We start from the raw sequence: 19,107 nt of genomic DNA, 5'->3' as shown, positions 1-19,107 counted from the left end.
GTGCTTGCCCTCCATGCAGCTGTGATAATTGTGTATGTTAATTCAGCTATCAGACCTTAAACTTTGAGGAGCACGAACATGACATTGTAATGCTATTAAAGTGCCTTAGCTATCTACATAATTTATGTTGTTCTCCTCTGATTAACCCACATTAATTTTTAAGTCTAGCTTGACAATGCAACTGTCACCTGACCCTTTAACCTAGATTATTGCTTCCACACAAATACATATTAATTCCATTGCTTGACATTACCATCCAACATTCCTTTAAAGCCAGACCTATTGGCATTGCCAATGCGTGTTTGTATCTATAAACTCTGAAGTAAATCAGAAAGTTACAAAGCGGTTAAAAATTTGATATTTAAACCTGCACCACGGGCCTGGGAGCCGTGAGCAGTCGCTGTGGTTCGAGAGGAGCCTGTGGGGGGAGGATGGGACGGGTGAAATGGTTGCCTAGGCTTCGGGTTACATTAATTCTGAATTTGCCTGGAGCTGACAATCTAGGTTTTCTGTTGGCAAGGGAACCCGCCAGACTAGTGGGAGAAACCCGCGTGCAGACTACAGAGACGGCCAAGAGAAGTTCAAAACAGGTCAAACTACTTATTGCAAAGTTATAATCTGCAGAAGAACTACATAAATAATATCGACTGTTACAAACAAGAGAAAACGCAAAGACTGGAATGAAAGCATGACAGTATAGGTGGCTATAAACACACAGAAGTACTCATTTCCACAAAAACATAGAACTAACACTCATACAAAACCATTCTAAATGATAACAAATAATGCCGACTGATGAAATCCAATATAATAAATACTAACTGCTTCAAAAGTACAGAAGCCACACTGTGCTACATCAGTAATGAAGTGCAGAAATTCAGCTGCCTTGTTTAGGAAGAAAACTCAGTCCCAGAATTAAAGCCCAGTTGGCAGAGTACCAGGTGGGCACCACAGTTATCACCTACTTGTAGGTCAAATTCAGGTGGTCCCATTTCAGCTGTGCTGGGGTCAGCGTGTAGCGCTTTGCTCGTAGACGGGGAGGAAGGTGAAAGGCAGCGCCTGGAGCATCTGCTGATGTGGTTTCAGAAGCATGAGGCGCTATGGCCAGAGCGGTGACAGGTATAGTATCTCCCTGTGAAAGAAGAAAGAGAACAAGTGACATTAACCGGGTGTACCCAGCACAGAGCTGACACCAACATGGTACAACTATGGATCTAATTATCTGGGACCCTGCAGGGGGGCCCCAGTAAAACTTCACCAGCAGCTACAAAGCGGGGTAGGCAGCCCCCTTGTGTACTTCATCCCCACTTGGATTTGATATGGGGTTTTTTTTTCGAACAAAGAGACGCACCCACTTGGAATTTTTTTGGCACTACGGATCCCATAAAGCCGCAGTGGGAGACACACCCAGTGGGGTGGGAACTGTTTAAATACGTGCATCAATGAAGGCAACCCTTTGCTACCACAAACCTATGCCATTGAAGAAGAGAATCTTGTCTCTCGAAACGCTTCTGGCCAAGGTATGTTCGTGAAGACACCTGTGACTGGGAGCCTGCTGGCAAGCTGCCGGTATTAAAGAGAAGTTTTTTAATCCATTTCGTGAGGTCTTTTCCAAATGGGCTTCCTGCATTGTTGGATATAAACACATGTGTATATATACACACACATATATAGACACATATGTATATACACACACATGTAGGTATATACACATATATACACACACACATAAATATACACATATATATGTATATACACACATATATACACACATAAATATACACACATATATATACACACATACATATATATATATACACACACATATATATATATACACACACATATATATATTCACTGAAAAAACCATAGGTTATAGACCATATATAGTTAGGAATTAGCATTTACAAAACCTTGAAAATTCACTGAAAAAACCATAGGTTATAGACCATATATAGTTAGGAATTAGCATTTAAAAAACCTTATTTTACTCACACAAAACCATTGAAATTCCATATATAGTTAGTTGTACTAACTATATATCGCGCACCCGCAATCCACTGCTGATCATGTCACATATTACATCATTCATGACATGGTCAGTGACATCACTGATGACATCACTGATGACATCTCAAATGACATCACTGATGACATCACTGATGACATCTCAAATGACATCACTGATGACATCACTGATGACATCATCCAGTGACTGTGTGTTTCTGTAAAGTTTAAATATGTTTTACATATTGAAGAATGAGTAGATGTAGAAGTGTCTGGATGAAGGATTTAGTAGGTGCGTGACTGACTGTATGAGTGAGTGATTAAATGTGTCTCACTGAATGCATGGGTTAGTGACTAAACTGTCTTAATTTGTGCATCATTATGTCTGTTGTTCTGTAAACTGCTGCATGTGTTGATCAGTAGCTATATGAGTAACTATATGGGTTATTGATTGGTTGCCCAAGAATTTGTATGGGAGACTGAGTGTGTGTGTGGGTGGCTGGGAGGTGTATGACTCTGTGCATATATGTGTGAGCAGTTGATTCACTAGATGTATGGGTTCAAAAGTGCATGTGGAAACAGCTGTATGGGCAGTTGACTGTGTGCATGAGTGTATTGGTGAGTGAATGGATATCTCAGTGCTACATGTCAAAGTAAGTACATATGTAAAATACAGTACATGTGAGAGTTGACATATATAAATAACTGTGCATAGGAGCCAGTGAATGTGTGAGTGGCTGTATGCATCATTGTGAACTTGTATCCAGGATTGTATAAGAGAGTAAATATGTTTTAGTATATGTTTGAATAAGTAAGGTGTGTATAACTGTATAGTTGAGAAAATGGAGGTGTGATTGATTCTTTGCATGACTGACTAGGTGTCTGAGTAACTCCATGGATGAGTGACAGTCTGTGAGTGTATGTTTACACTGAGTGTATCTAAGGTTATATTAGAGTCTGAAGAGGTTCATCGTATTATCACACGAATGATGTCATCAGTGATGTGATCAGTAATGTCAAATGAGATGTCATCAGTGATGTCATCAGTGATGTCATTTGAGATGTCATCAGTGATGTCATCAGTGATGTCATTTGAGATGTCATCAGTGATGTCATCAGTGATGTCACTGACCATGTCATGAATGATGTAATATGTGACATGATCAGCAGTGGATTGCGGGTGCGCGATATATAGTTAGTACAACTAACTATATATGGAATTTCAATGGTTTTGTGTGAGTAAAATAAGGTTTTTTAAATGCTAATTCCTAACTATATATGGTCTATAACCTATGGTTTTTTCAGTGAATTTTCAAGGTTTTGTAAATGCTAATTCCTAACTATATATGGTCTATAACCTATGGTTTTTTCAGTGAATTTCATTGGTTTTTTAAAAGCTAATATCTATAGCTGTAAAGTGTATTCTTCTTTAAATCCCAAAATATATTTTATATGTTTATTAATAATTATTTTTTAATATTTTTTTTGTTTCGCTCCCGGTCCGCGAACCGGGAAGCTTCCCGTTAGCTCAATTTAATTCCGCGACCCGGTCCGCGAACCGGTAAGAAATCAACATAGTGACGGTATCGCGTTGCCGCGTAATGCGTCTTATGACGTACTGCGTTAGCGCACCCGGAAGTGCCCCGGGGCGTGGCCTGAGGCGCGAAACGCAGCTCCCCGGAAGCGATCCACGGCGCGAAAGCGCGACGTATCGCGTTGCCGCGAAATGCGTCTTGTGACGTATCGCGTTAGCGCACCCGTAAGTGTCCCGGGGCGCGGACCGGGGCGCGAAGCTTAGCGACCCGGAAGCTAACCGGGGAGCGTTCCGCAGCGCGTAACATGAGCGTGAGAGGTCATGTGACTTGTTAATAAAACTTTTCATTGGTTCATTTCACTTTTGGTTTCATAATGATGGAAGGCTAGGTCAGGTGACTTAAAAATAACACTTTTCATTGGTTGAGAAGTATTGTTTTTCCCAAATGATGAAAACCCCTCCTTCTTTCCTCACTCTGACTTTCATCATTGTGAGAGGAAGACCTATTTTGCTTGTTGGAAGACCTATTTTGCTTGTGTGAAAATGGCTTCATTGGTTGCTTCAGCTGGTGCACCCCCACCACCACCACCACCTCCTCATGGGAAGAGAGGACCACCTCCCCAGGTCCTTACCAACACTGAGGAGGAAGAGGAAGAAATGGATGAGGAGGGAGAAGAACCACAATTTTTAGAAGAGTTGCCCCGGGTTTCCAGAAAGAAAGCCAGTTTCATCTGGCAGTTTTTTTCAATGCCTCGTGGCCAAAAAAAGGTCAACGCAAGGTATGTCACCTGCCTGATATGCAAGGAACAATTGTCCAGAGGGACGGACAAAAAATATAGCTTTGGAAATCACACAATGCACAGGCACATGACGAGGAAACATCCCCTAAATTACAGCCGGGCAGAATTAAGGGATATGCACGACAATCCAAGACCAACTCCTGTGGCCAGACCAACAATACCGGTTTCTCTAACACCAGAAGAGGCACGGGAAACTGTGCCAAATATTCAAGAAAATTTTGGGCACATGATTCACTTATGTATGCACTGTCGTGCATTATTAGCTTGTGGCAACATGAGCATCAATGCACTCAACCTGGCATATGAACACCATGATTGCCCTAACCGCCCCCAGTAATTTGTTTTTGCTCCTGTTGAGCCATTTTCAACGCCTGTTTTTTGTTGTTTCCCCCCCCCCAAAAAAACCAAAAAAAATATAAAATCGTTCAAAAAATACAAAAAAAAACCAAAAAATGTTCAAAAAATAAAAACAAAATATAAAACAACAAAAATATAAAAAAAAAGTTATTTTCAGAACTACCTTCCCTTTCCAAAAAAATTGCTAGAATGTTTAGCACTCTGGCAAGCTCTATTTCTTTTGGTTCGCTTCCGGGTTAGCTTCCCGGTACGCGGACCGGGAGCTAACCAAAAAAAAAAAAAAAAAAAAAAGTGTAAGTATAAGGAAAGGAAACAGAGAGTGATGTTAAAAGAAAGACAGCTAGGGAGTAAAGAAGAGATACTGTTTAATAGATCTATTTACCGAAGAAAAGATAGAAGAGGGTATAATTGTGAAAAACAAAATAGATAAGGAAGTGAAAGAAAAAAAAAGAGAGTATAACATTAACAAAGAAGAGTTTCTTGGAGAATGTGAGTGAATGTTCAAAATAAGATTAAAACATGAGGAATAACAGAGAGAAAAAATAGAAAACAGAAAACAACAAATAACAGAAAAAGATTAATTGAAACAGCAAAGAAATGTAATTAACATAGAGCCATATCATCAACATAGGCAATAAAAGTTTTGCAGCTTTTATTGGCAGAAATGTGTCGCTAAAGCTGCTTTTGTGGCAGAAAACTGCCACTAAAACCACTTTTGCACCAGTTTTCTGCCAATAAAAAGAGCAATAATTTTATTGGCTGTGTTCATAATATTCCCCTTAGTGTGCTTCAACTACACAGAGAAAGCATTATGAACAAGTAGTGATAGACTGATCAGTCAAAGACACTAAGAGTAATAGAGACGCAGTGAGTGAACAAGAGTGAGGAACTATGAGAAGAGAGGGACTGAGAAAAAGAGTGGAAGGAGTTGAGTAAGTAGGTAATAGAGAAAGGAATGAGGGAAGTAGCAAAGGCAGGAAACTGAGGGTTAAAGAAATGAAGCAGTGGAACTAATAGTAGTTAAATGTGATATAAATGTAACGAAAACAGTACAAAATATTTACCTTATAATTGTCGTTAAATTACTCACTTTTTGTTTTTATACTTTCAATCTGTGAAAGAGAGAACAAACATTTGAAAAATATTAAAACATGTATTTAAAAATTTGAAAAGACAAGGGAAAAGATTGAAGGACAAACAGTTTTTCAAAAACTTTGACACTTACAGAAGCTTCTGCTTCTCCAGGCCCCCTACACAGTCCTAAAGATATACATTTTAAACTAACAGTATCTTGATGCAGATGAAGTGAGGCCTATCTTAAAACATGGTGCATCTTTTGCATTGCTGTTGTTTCAGAAAAGTGTCGCAACACACTAAAATTTTAAATAATTGCTTCAGGATGCCAATAAGATGTCTACTATCCAGAGGTTTGTTTCAGGTGAGGCCTACTCAGGGTTGCAGATGAAATTTCGAGTTGTTGAAGAGAATAGAGGACATAATACATGTGAAGGTCTACCAATGAAGTGAGTCATGTCCACTGCACTCTTCAACAAAGTCCAAACCTCCTATGTTTCCCTGGACAGACCTAAACTTGATCTGCACAATGTGATTCGTAATGATAGGAAACACAGGTGATGTAATTGAAATACATGCAATTTATTTTGGTCATTTCACAATCACATCACTTGTGTTTCCTTTGCTTAGGTATCTCATTGTGCAGATGTAGTCTAGCATATGAAAGAATACGCAGAAGTGCAGCATTGCATGCAACAACTTTGACACTTACAGAAGCCTCACCTTCTCCATGCCTCCTACACAGTTCTACATATACATCATAAATGCAAACAGTACAGAATTAATTATACATGTTAAATGGTTTATTTTTGCTGTTCTCAGAATGTATCAAAATTCACTAAAAACAGTGACTTGAAGGTATTCATCATGTAACAGCGGGGAAAAAAAAACACAATCAAAATGATTGTGTTTAAAAAACCCATACAACATCAGAAATCAAAATTCAGAACTCCTTAAAGTTAACTTACTTTCCATGACGTCCAAGGATGTCCTATGAACAGCTTACACTCTTTTGTGCTGTTATTACTTTCAGGCCGCCACTTTCTGAAAGAAAATCTCCATCGTTTTTAAAAACACGTTACATGCAATAAATGACTTCTTGCTCTCTACCACAATTTTCCACAAGGCCAAATCTGGTCAGAGCCATTTATAACTCTTGGATTTCTTGTAAGCCAATCCCGTCATTTGGCATTTCCGCAACTTTCAGAATTAAAATGTTGAAGATCATTTTCACAATCCTGGAATAGTAATATCTTCCCCTTCTTGCTCAGTCATGTTCTACTTTTCCTATGACACTGATACAAGCAGACTTACACTACCTCTATGACTACTACAATTATTTAATTCTCTACATCACTTTTAATCACAAAGCAATGTAAAACAGTAGACAGCATTGCAGACTTACATTCCCTCTACTCCATGTTTTGATTGGCTGCTTCAATTAGCTTATAAAAAGAAACAGTTTTTCTGAACTCATTCAAAGTGCACGTATTTCTCCATAAAGTCCAGTCCTATGGTTAGAAGTTATGTCTCTGAACTACACTTATCCTCAAGGCCAAATTGTGTAGGAGCCATTAGATCTTCTTGAAATTCCACAGAGCACATCCCGAGATTATTTCCCTAAAATTTTGGTTTTAAAAACACCAGGTAAGAGTTTTTAAGGTCATACGGCAATTTTTTTGTGAAAATTAAAACAGAATCATTGCAGAATGACCAGCCATTTCTAGACTTTAAATAAGCTGTGTAATGTCCTGATGTTATTGAAGGGCCGTCATGATATATAATTGCTGCAGTTACAAAAGTCCTTCCTGATATTGACAACTGCGAAGCTACAAAATTTTTTATTAAAGTTGTCAATTTTGTTCCATCAGGCCTACATCGTTGGAACATTAAAATGACATACTGGCCATATGTTCGTATAAATAATGTGGACATCATTTCAGATTTACATTGGCTACACTCCATGTTGTGATCAGCTGCTTTTACTAGCTTATTAAAGGAGACTGATTTACTGTCTGGCAAAGTTAAATATATAAATCTTTCTGAGTCTACACTAGTAGTACTTGATACCATACAGTTCTCGCAGTCATGCTGCCATTGATAAGAAAGCCCAAACAGCTGATCTACATCTACACCTTCAGCATGTAATACATCAAGCATATACATTAAAAACTCCTGACAATCTTGCTGAATATTTTGAGAGAATTGTGTTTGGCCTGAACATCTGTCTAACAGATTTCGAATTTCAGACACACTTTCTATGTTTCTTCTATCAGTGGTACATTTCTCTAACACAGAATTTAACAAACTGCAAAATCTTTGATCAGAATTGACCACAATCTCTTCTTTTACATTTTTTAGAGAAAACAAAACATTAACCACTACATTAGCATAGCAGTTGACACCAGAACTGTTTTCAAACTGAAAACCAACAACATCTTCAACAGAATCCTTTTTGTTTCTGCTTGTAATTTTAGGTTCATTGACTTTTTGTCTTTTTGCTACAACCTCCCCAGTATTGTTCTCATTTCTTCGTTTCCGGCCTACCACACGTTTCTCAAACAAAGGATACTGAGGCAAATGTGGCGCATACTCTCTTCTTAACCTATTGTATTCCTTAACACAATCTAGATCCGCACAAATGTTTGTGACATCACACTCAATCAAGTACAATCCCGATAAAGTTCTAACTCGTGACAATGCCACATATGCCATACCCTCCTTGAACACAGAACTGCCAATATTCACCAATGCACTGTCTACACTTAAACCTTGCGATTTATGAATTGTCACCGCATATGCCAAGCAAACAGGAAACTGCTTACGGCGAACATATAAGTCTTTTACAAGCAAAAATCTAGCAGAACAACGAGCAATTAGCTGTACTTCCTCAATGCCATCAAATTTAATTTTTAAAAATTCAATTCCATCTCTATTTCTGTATTTCACAAAATCAACAACATTACCCATTGATCCATTTACCAGACCTCTTTCAACATGTAAATTCCTTCTTAAAATTATACGGCAGTTCAAGCACACATTCAGAGTCTTTTCAAAACCTGCAGTTTTAGATATACTCTTCTCTAATGAATCCAATTTTGTTTTCAGATTCTCAGACAAAATAATTGTTGATCCCATATGCTCTACTCTATCAATAGCTTCCAGTTTCACAATCTCTTGCTTTTCTAAATGCAACATTTTGTTGTTAAATTTGGCACATTCTGCAAGAGTTGATATCAAACATATTCCAGATTTCTTCTCAGTAATTTTCTGAAAAATATTCTCAGACACAACATCTTGTTCTGGATATAAATTTGACAGTAATCGTGCATGTAAAGCTTCTTTCCCATGCTCGGTCACTTTTCCAATTCTAACATCTTGTAGAATAGTCTTGTAAACTTCATCCTTCGCCTGACGCATATTTTCATGCAGTTCAGCATAATTGAAGTTTAACCATATATTGACGTTGCCAATGCTGCCTAGGCACTTCCTGGTATCTTCATGCGTGAGCATTTTGAACACAGGTTGCCCTTTCACTGGTGTCAGCTGCAGAAAATCTCCGAAAACAATGATGTGTTTGCCACCAAATAACACATCATACTCTGTTTTGAGAACTTCTTGCATCCTCAAATGCACAAAGGCAAGCATGACATTGGAAACCATGCTTACTTCGTCAATGATAAGAAGTTTCATTTTCCTCAAGATTCTTGAAACTTCAAAACAAGCATCTCCAGATAGCTTGTGATATTGTAATTTGTTGTCATGCTCCACTGGCAGCATCAGTAAACGATGTAAAGTAATCCCTTTAATATTATGTGCTACCAGTCCAGTTGGAGCAGTGACAACACAAGACAGCGATGACTCTGTCCTTTCCTGCAAATAGCATGAAATTGCTTTAATGAGGAAACTTTTTCCAGTTCCCGCTTCTCCACTCACGTACAGTCGGACAGGCTTCAACGACGTACATGAGCACGCTTTCTTATCATGACTTAATCCATGATCAATTTGCATGGTAACTTCGTCATATATTTTCCTCTGCTCAACGTTGAGTTGTCTTTCCAACTCTTCTAAGTTAACCGCATCCTCTTGAGCATGTGCCATGGCTCTTTCCACTTCATTCATAGCAGTGGCAGCTTCATTTTCGATAACAGGTCCTCCTAGTGGATCCTGACTCAATGAAGCAGAACTCTGACTGTCCTGAGAACTGTCTCTGGCAATCTCGGCTGCAATCGTTGCTTCCTGCTCAATTTCCGCATTCAACATTTCTACATATTTGGGAAAAGCAGGACATTCTATGGTCTCCTTGGCGGCATTGAAAGAGTCTTCGTAACAGAGGAAATCTCCAAACAGTTCCTCTTCTGCACGCCAAGGCTTGAAAAGTTGCAAAAGTGCTAAATAGAAAAACTCCTTTTTTTCAGGAGATTCACCACTCAATTTTCGATGGTTTACCAAGTGGCATTTTCTTTGCTTGACCAGACATCCCTCACTTCCTATTACAGCATACACTCCTTTCTCAGTATCTTCTTTGATGTTCCTCTTGAATATGTAATTTTGCAGAACCTCATACAGACAAACATTCTCGAGGTGACTGCTTCGATTTGGATAATATGTATCCAACATGTTTGTCTTCAAAATGTCGGTACTGTTTGGCTCCTTTTCCGCCAAATACTCAATTTCCCGCACAGGTTTGAGAACTCGATTACGCGCTGCTGCAAGACCAAGACTCGCCCAAACGATACTCCTGAACTTGGCATAGAGACTTGCTGAAGACAACCGGTCAGAACATTCGTACGCTCCGATTTCTCGATGCGACAACATCTTCAGACTGAAACTGTACAACTTCTTGCTGAGGCTCTTTTCATGGGAAATGTCCTCCCACATATCCTTCAATTCTGTCTTCTCTTTTTTGGTGATGTAAGACGTCACATACCGAGCCACAGCCATACAGTTATCAGCCACAAACTGTATATCCATGTTAGCATTCCACATGGACAAAATCACCGGGTTGTAGTCGTTGATGTACTTGGACTCTTGGTTCCTCTTCAAATTGTAAGTGTTTTTAGGTGATTGCTTCATGACATTGTGTCGCAGCGAAGACATCAAACTGTTTACTCTTCCTTTAGAAATCACCGGTCGTGGAAAGCCGAAACGACATTTAGTGTAGAACTTGTCCTTGTTTCGGAATTTACGACGGCAGTACTTTCCACATCGATGGCTTTGGAAACGCAGAACTTTTTCTCTTAGGCTTTTCTTCTCCTTTGCGTTTGGAACAGCACACGTAGAATACTGTTGGATGAAACTCATCACTGAGTCTTCTGGATCCGTTCCAAATTTAGGTGCATCCTTGATCCACAGCAACATATGTATATGAGGAGCACCTCTTGCTTGGTACTCCTTTCTCCAGAAGAAATCCAACACCTCTCCAAGAGGTGGATTCTTCTTATTCATGATGAAAGACATCATAGCTTCAAATCTATGATTGAAGTACCTACATACATTGACTGGATCCAAAGAGCACAGTTCTCCAGGTGTCTTGAATTCGATGTTATCTACGTTAGCATTTGCCTCTCGTAGAAATTCAAGTAAGTCTTCCCAGCCATACTCGGCACAGCTCAGAGTGAGGAACCATGTGGGAGTACCTAAGTTCCTCAGCATACATTTTAAATCACCATGACGACGGTACCAGTACTCATTAGTACCACGCTGACACGCCATGAGATTAATCAGGTGAGAATCCAAAATACTGTCTTGGACATTGACTTTATCCATAAAGTCACTTGCCGAGATGTTTTGCATGTGTATACCACTTTTCAAGATGTGGTTCACTGCATATGACAGTCCAGACAGATCGCTTTCAAACAGGAGATGAAACAAATAAGGAATGCATTGTCGAAACCTAGCATCTCCTGCATACAATCGCAAAGTCCGGTATTCAGAAGCAGGAATTTGATGAGGTCGCTCATCATATCTTCCTCCCTGACCTGTTGGAAAAAGCTGTGGGAAACACCGAGCTTCCAAACTTTCCTCCCAAACACTAATGGGACTCCCTTTGGCTTGTTTCATTTGAAACAACTCAATAGCATTCCCCATGACTTCCTTGGAATGCAAAGGATGAACACTATAATGTTCATATATTTCTTCACTAGTAGAGGGTTCTACTTTCTCAATTTGACCAGCACACAAATCGCTATCCTCTTCCTCACTTACTTCCTCTTCTGCAACATATACATTCTTATAGTATTTATTATTTTTTTTCAAATACAATGTTGCCTTTTTAACTTTCCTAACATCTACTAAATCTTGCCATATTTTCTTATTCTTTGTCGGAACCCCATTAACTAAGATAACCAGAGGTTCCTCTTCCACTTTTTCTACTCCAATTGTGTTAATGTTTTTCTTCAAATCTAGAGGCAAATAAACAACTCTTCCCTTTAATCCTCTCTGTAAATCTGATGGAGGCAATTTCCCTGTCTTTGGCTCCATTCTTACAATAGCCTGAAAGGGATGGATACTTTGAATCAAAATAGATTCATAAGTATTTAAATCCTTCAATTCAGAAGGAATCTCAACCAATTCCAGATTATTATGAACTGCTCTAGCAGGCATCTGGTTTTGATTTAATTTGCAACAACAATAAGTACACACACGTTGATCCAATCCCAAATCAAAACAATTTTCTACCATCAAGTATGTTGCAAAATCCTTCCATTCACTATTATTTTCCCTTTCACTTTTTGCATATAAATCCACTAACTTAGTCTGATTCTTATAATAAGTGCGTCGACAACACACACAAGTGAAATTAGGCCTCTCGCTTGATTTCACCTCAAATGTCGCAATTTCCCTCTGAAAATTATCTGTACTGGAAACCTGTACACTATCTTCCACATGACCCTCTTCTTCTTGCTCAATTTCAACATTCTCCTCTTTACTTCCAAAGTAACAAAACTCAATTTCTTCACATATATTCTTCACATCTATTTCAGAACCATGCAAAAGAGCAGCGCATAATTGTTTAAGCATAATTGCTGGACTCTTAGCATAATACAACATTCTAACTAATTTCCTCACTTTGTTATGATGCACTGCTAGCATCCTGAAATGATGAAAAACACTCTGGCATACTCTCCTGGAAAGACAAGCCAGTGAATGACCATGCAAACCTGTCACTTCTCTTACTCTGCAAGGATCTAATTCTTGCAACAACCTTATTTTCTGCTTCAAACTTTTCTTATTAAATGACCGTACAAAATCACAAAGCAAATTGATGGAATCCTGTCGCACACTGCAAATACTACTACACTTCCAGGTGTACACAGGACCCTTAGCACGTCTTCCTAAAACCTCATTACTTAACACCTCTTCTGCCTCTGTTGTCACAAGTTTTTCTTTTTCAACTGGACAACCATCTTTCACTTCATAAGCACGACCACTGGTGTCAACTGCATGCACCAAATCATTATCCTGGAAATAACTCTCCTCATTAAAAAATGCCTCACAGCTTGAACTATGCATCCATTCTCCAGAAAAAACTTCACAAAAATTACTACGATTAACTATTCTCTTCCATCTACTATTTCTTTTGAAATCATAAATTGCCTTGTTTAGCTTCCTAATTCTATTGATTATCAAAATAAATAAATTACGTTTAATTTCAAATGCCTGATCAATAACTTTCTCAACTTTTTTTTTTCTCTTATAAAAAACCAGTTTCTGTTGACGTTTCTTAATATTTTTTAACAAATTGCCAATTATCCTGTTGCGGAACATTCGTTTACGAATCTCCCTAAACTGTTGTTTCCTTCTACTATCATGCACAGAGTTATCTCTTGCTCTAGCAGTAACATTTTTCATTGGCCTTTCCTTTCCATTTGATTTCCTTCTCGTTTTATGGACTGAAACATTTTCTGTAGTAATATTTTTTTTACTACACATATTTCTTATGAATTGTTTTGTGCTCTTACCCGGTGCTTTCTTCGTGACTTGAAAAATCTTTTTGTTAGAGGACTGCTGCTTATTTTTTTTCACCTGCTGTCTTTGACGTTTTGCAGCCTTTCTCTGTCTTTCTATTGTAGGCATGGTGAAATCTTGAAATGATCTGCAGTTGAATCTGTGGTAAAATATAATAAAAAATGTTATTAACCATTATTACCAAACAGTAAAACAATAACAGTGATCAAAAACTTAACACACTACTTGACATTTTAAATAGAAGATTTTTTAGTCCTTGCAAATTTACAATACAGAAATACCAGAAAAGAAATGACATTTATATTTATGTTACCTATGCTATTTTATATGTGAATCTGATCTAATTTTATGAGCATATTTTAATATTTTATTGAAGACACTACACATAACCTGCTTTTGAAGGTGTCTTTATTTTTAAATTAAACGGTTTACCTTTTTACTTTTTATTAATTATAAATTTTAAAAATAAGTTTATATTTCCATAGGCTCAAGCAGGTCAGCTTCCCATCCTATTTCATATAATTCTGACAAATCTGCATCCTCATCACGCTCTTCTTCATCCTCAGGATTTAAATCATCCAAGGGATCAACATCCACTGATGTTTCAATTACAAGTTCAATGATGAGGTCAAAATCAACTGATTGCAGATTGTCGCTCATGTTGAGGTTGTCTTTATCTTTAAAGAAAGATAACAACAATGAGATGTTGCAGAGTAAGAGACAAATCTCAGAGATTATAATAGTAAAATTGTTTAACAAGAGTAAAATTTTGCAGCTATTATTTAGCCATGTCCAGCGATGCTGAGCAGGTGAAGCCTATGTCTAATTTTTCACTGAACAGGACTCATCTCTTCTTAACCTTGGATAAGCCTCACCGACTCTGTGTCCCCTGCACATACTTAAATGTAAAGGGGCAGATTTATGTTAAATGGCACATCCCCAGGCATGCACCAGTTAACGTGCACCACTGCTCTGCCACCCATGGTGTGCCGCATTTACAATCAGATAGGAGAAACCTGCGTCAAAACCCTGCGCCTGCTTTAAGCAGGCATAGGTCTTGACGCAACATTGTGGAGATGGTGCACCCTTGAGCGTTGCTGGAGCTGCATCGCACTTGCGATACAACTCCAGCAATGCGCCACCTTAACGGCACAGATGCGTCACGCATCTGTGCCGTTTTTGCCCCATGCTGCGCCGCATTGTAAATGCAGCACACCATGGGTGGCGGAACAGCGGCGCAGGATGACTGGCACATCCCTGGTGATGCGCCAGTCATCATAAATCTATCCCTAAGCTTCTTATCTTGTTAGAGATGAACTGCCATATGTATCATCAAAATATTTTGCATTTCCTAAATAGCGAATTTTAAGGAATAAATAGCGATTCTTTACCATTCCTAATTTGCGATGAGCAAATTGCTAATTGCAAGTTACCCATTCATTTCCATGGGCTAGGAGGCTCATAGGAATGAAGGTTTAATTTGCGATTAGCAATTTGCTCATCACAAATTAGGAATTTTTCCAGAACACCCTGCTGCACCCCTGAAAAAGAAATTTGGGGGCATATGGCACACATACATGCCCTAAGGGCATGTGTTGGCGTCATATGTGACCTTTTGTTTTTTTAAAAAAAAGCTTTTTGAAAAGAATTCACAAATTACCACCAATTTACCACAATAGTTTACAAATCCTTAATGTCATTTTTTACATATTTTTGTTTGATACATTGCATTTAAGTAGTCTCAAAAAAATTTGCAAATCCTTCAGTGCAATTGCAAAATAAGGAATAGCAAATTTTGCTACTCCTTATTTTGCATCAAACTTGTTTGATACATACCATTTGTCTAATTAACATTCGCAAAGGCCGAAATTCGTAGAATTTTGATCTTTGCGAATGCTATTTAGCTTGATACATATGGCCCCAAGTGAGGCCTGTCTTGCGACATGGTGCATCTTTTGCATCACTGCTGCATCGGTTTCATGTGGTACGTTTTTTTTACACCATGACATATCTGCCTAAATGCATCAATTTGTAATGTTGTCGCCTCATAGCAAATCTTTTGCACCGCCGCTGCATCATAAAAGTGACGCACAGTGGCAGAAAAGAGGCATACACCTATCATAAATCTGTCCCTAGCATTTTAAATGATTAATCCAGGATGACAATAAGGTGTGGCCTATCCAAAGGCTTGTTTAAGTTGAGGCCTACTCAGGATTGCAGATTAAAGTTACGCTTGATGAAGAATACAGAGGAGATAATACATGTAAAGGCCTACCAATGAATGCACTTTATTGCGCCAGTCATCATAAATGTATCCCTAAGCTTCTTATCTTGTTACAGATGAACCACCATATGTACCATCAAACTATTTTGCATTTCCTAAATAGCGAATTTTAAGGAATAAATAGCAATTCTTTACCATTCCTAATTTGCAATGAGCAAATTGCTAATTGCAAATTACCCATTCATTTCCATGGGCTAGGAGGCTCATAGGAATGAAGGTTGCAATTTGCGATTAGCAATTAGCTCATCACAAAATAGGAATTTTTTCAAGCGTGCAGGGGTATCTCAAGAACACCCTGCTGCACCCCTGAAAAAGAAATTTGGGGGCATATGGCACACATACATGCCCTAAGGACATGTATGGGCGTCATATGAGACCTTTTGTTTTTTAGAAAAAAATGCTTTTTGAAAAGAATTCGCAAATTACCACAAACTAGAAGTTGGTGGTAGTTTCCAAATCCTTAATATCATTTTTTACATATTTTTTGTTTGATACATTGCATTTAAGGAATCGTAAAATTTGCAAATCCTTCAGTGCAATCGCAAAATAAGGAATAGCAAATTTTGAATTAAGGACATTTTAAGTCATTTCCATATGTGCAGTGTTTTGAAATTATGATTTGAAAATCGTTTTTGGGGAAAAGTAATGGTTTGCAAATTTATGACAAGGACATAATGGTGTATGCTTCTCTATAAGGCATTTCAGTGTCTCTGATTTCATTTTTCCCATATTACATTATAAGACCTTTCCCCATGGAGCACATTCCTTGTAAATATGCTCCCACCTGAGCATGGCGAATTTAGATTTTGACTGTTTGAGTCACATAACCATGTTAAAAGTGACCCAAAAAAATTGCAAACGTTTTAAAAAAACACATTCATGTGTCTTAAGGACATTTTAAGTCATTTCCCCATGGACAGTGTTTTCTAAGTGGCGCAAAAGAGGCATACACCTATCATAAATCTGTCCCTAGCATTTTAAATGATTAATTCAGGATGACAATAAGATGTGGCCTATCCAGAGGTTTGTTTAAGGTGAGGCCTACTCAGGATTGCAGATTAAAGTTACGCTTGATGAAGAATACAGAGGACATAATACATGTAAAGCTCTACCAATGAAGTAAGTGATGTCAACTTCATTGCGCCAGTCATCATAAATGTATCCCTAAGCTTCTTATCTTCTTAGACATCAACCGCCATATGTATCATATAACTATTTTGCATTTCCAAAATAGCGAATTTTAAGGAATAAATAGCGATTCTTTACCATTCCAAATTTGCGATGAGCAAATTGCTAATTGCTAATTACCCATTCATTTCCATGGGCTAGGAGGCTCATATAAATGAAGGTGCAATTTGCGATTAACAATTTGCTCATCGCAAATTAGGAATTTTTCCAAAGCTGCAGGGGTGTCTCAATAACACCCTGCTGCACCCCTGAAAAAGAAATTTGGGGGCATATGGCGCACATAAATTTTAACAACATTCCTTTACCTCAAAAACGATTTTCAAATCATAATTTCAAAACACTGCACATGGGAAAATTACTTAAAATGTCCTTAAGACACATAAAAGCGTTTTTTGATTGCCTTTGCAGCATGTTTGTATCACTTTTAACATGGCTATGTAACACAAACATTCAAAATCTAAATTTGCCATGCACAGGTGGGAGCATATTTACAAGCAATTTGCGCCACAGAGAAAGGTCTTACACTAAAATGGGAAAAATAACATCAGGGACAGTCAATTGCCTTATAAAGAAGCATACACCATTATGTCCTTGTCATAAATTTAAAAACAATTCCTTTTCCCCAAAAACGATTTTCAAATCATAATTTCAAAACACTGCACATGGGAAAATGACTTAAAATGTCCTTAAGACTCATGAAAGCGTTTTTTGATTGCCTTTCCAGCATGGTTGGGTCACTTTTAACATGGCTATGTAACACAAACATTTAAAATCTAAATTTACCATGCACAGGTGGGAGCATATTTACAAGCAATTTGCGCCACAGAGAAAAGTCTTACATTAAAATGGGAAAAATAACATCAGGGACAGTCAATTGCCTTATAAAGAAGCATACACCATTATGTCCTTGTCATAAATTTAAAAACAATTCCTTTACCTCAAAAACGATTTTCAAATCATAATTTCAAAACACTGCACATGGGAAAATTACTTAAAATGTCCTTAAGACACATAAAAGCGTTTTTTGATTGCCTTTCCTGCATGGTTGGGTCACTTTTAACATGGCTATGTAACACAAACATTCAAAATCTAAATTTTCCATGCACAGGTGGGAGCATATTTACAAGCAATTTGCGCCACATAATTCATAATTTTCTCCTTAAAGCACACTATTCTCTATCTAAATTAAAGAAATATTTTCTCACCTTAGCAAATACTTTGAGTTTGAAAACAGTCTCAGAAACACACCAATTTGTCTTCAGCAGAGCAAAAGGTATGCAATCCAGAGTCTGCAGCTATCAAAAGCACAGAAATGCTGTAATTCTTCACACATATCTCTCATGTCACCCAATCAAAACTCTTCCCTCACTTTTTTTCAAATGAAAACCCTTCCCCCCTCTGCCCTTTCTGTCTTTTCTGCATGGCAACCACCTCTTGGAAGACTTCTGGTGTTTGCAAGTTCACACAACTTTGTTGCAATTGAACTCTGAACTCTCAGTGCACCTGCATATCCAGTGCATTCTTTCATTTAATGATTTTTTATTGACCATTCAAAATACATCTTTCAAAGAACACATCTGTGCACCCTAACTTTCTGTTTTCAGCAATCAAAATCCACCAATCACTGTTACTGCTTCATGAACACAGAAACTCCACAGTTTTTTTCATTTTAAACTCTCATTTTTTCAACTGCCATTTCATTGCCACACTTCATCTGACTGCAGGAGAACCTTCTCTCACCATGTTTTCTGTCTGGATTGTTGGACATAGTTATATTCACTGGGCTCAAAGGTACGTTGAAAACAGGAAATTACCTAACCTCAATTTACAAGATGTGGAAATTAAGTGGTTTGGCCACAGAGGATTAAAATGTCACCAATTGATACCATTGG

General features: G+C 38.0%; 1 protein-coding gene across 1 annotated transcript in view; it reads right to left on the bottom strand.

Moving 5' to 3' along the window:
* Positions 1-19,107, bottom strand: part of MMP23B (matrix metallopeptidase 23B) — a 165,446-nt gene that overhangs the window by 126,588 nt on the left and 19,751 nt on the right. The window contains exon 2 of the mRNA XM_078642426.1: positions 966-1,132. Coding sequence (XP_078498552.1) covers positions 966-1,132 — 167 coding nt within the window. The remainder of the gene's footprint in view (positions 1-965; positions 1,133-19,107) is intronic.

This window comes from Lissotriton helveticus, chromosome 5_1, assembly GCF_964261635.1.
Source record: "Lissotriton helveticus chromosome 5_1, aLisHel1.1, whole genome shotgun sequence".
NCBI classification, from domain to species: Eukaryota; Metazoa; Chordata; class Amphibia; order Caudata; family Salamandridae; genus Lissotriton; species Lissotriton helveticus.
This window is presented reverse-complemented; position numbering and strand designations above follow the sequence as displayed.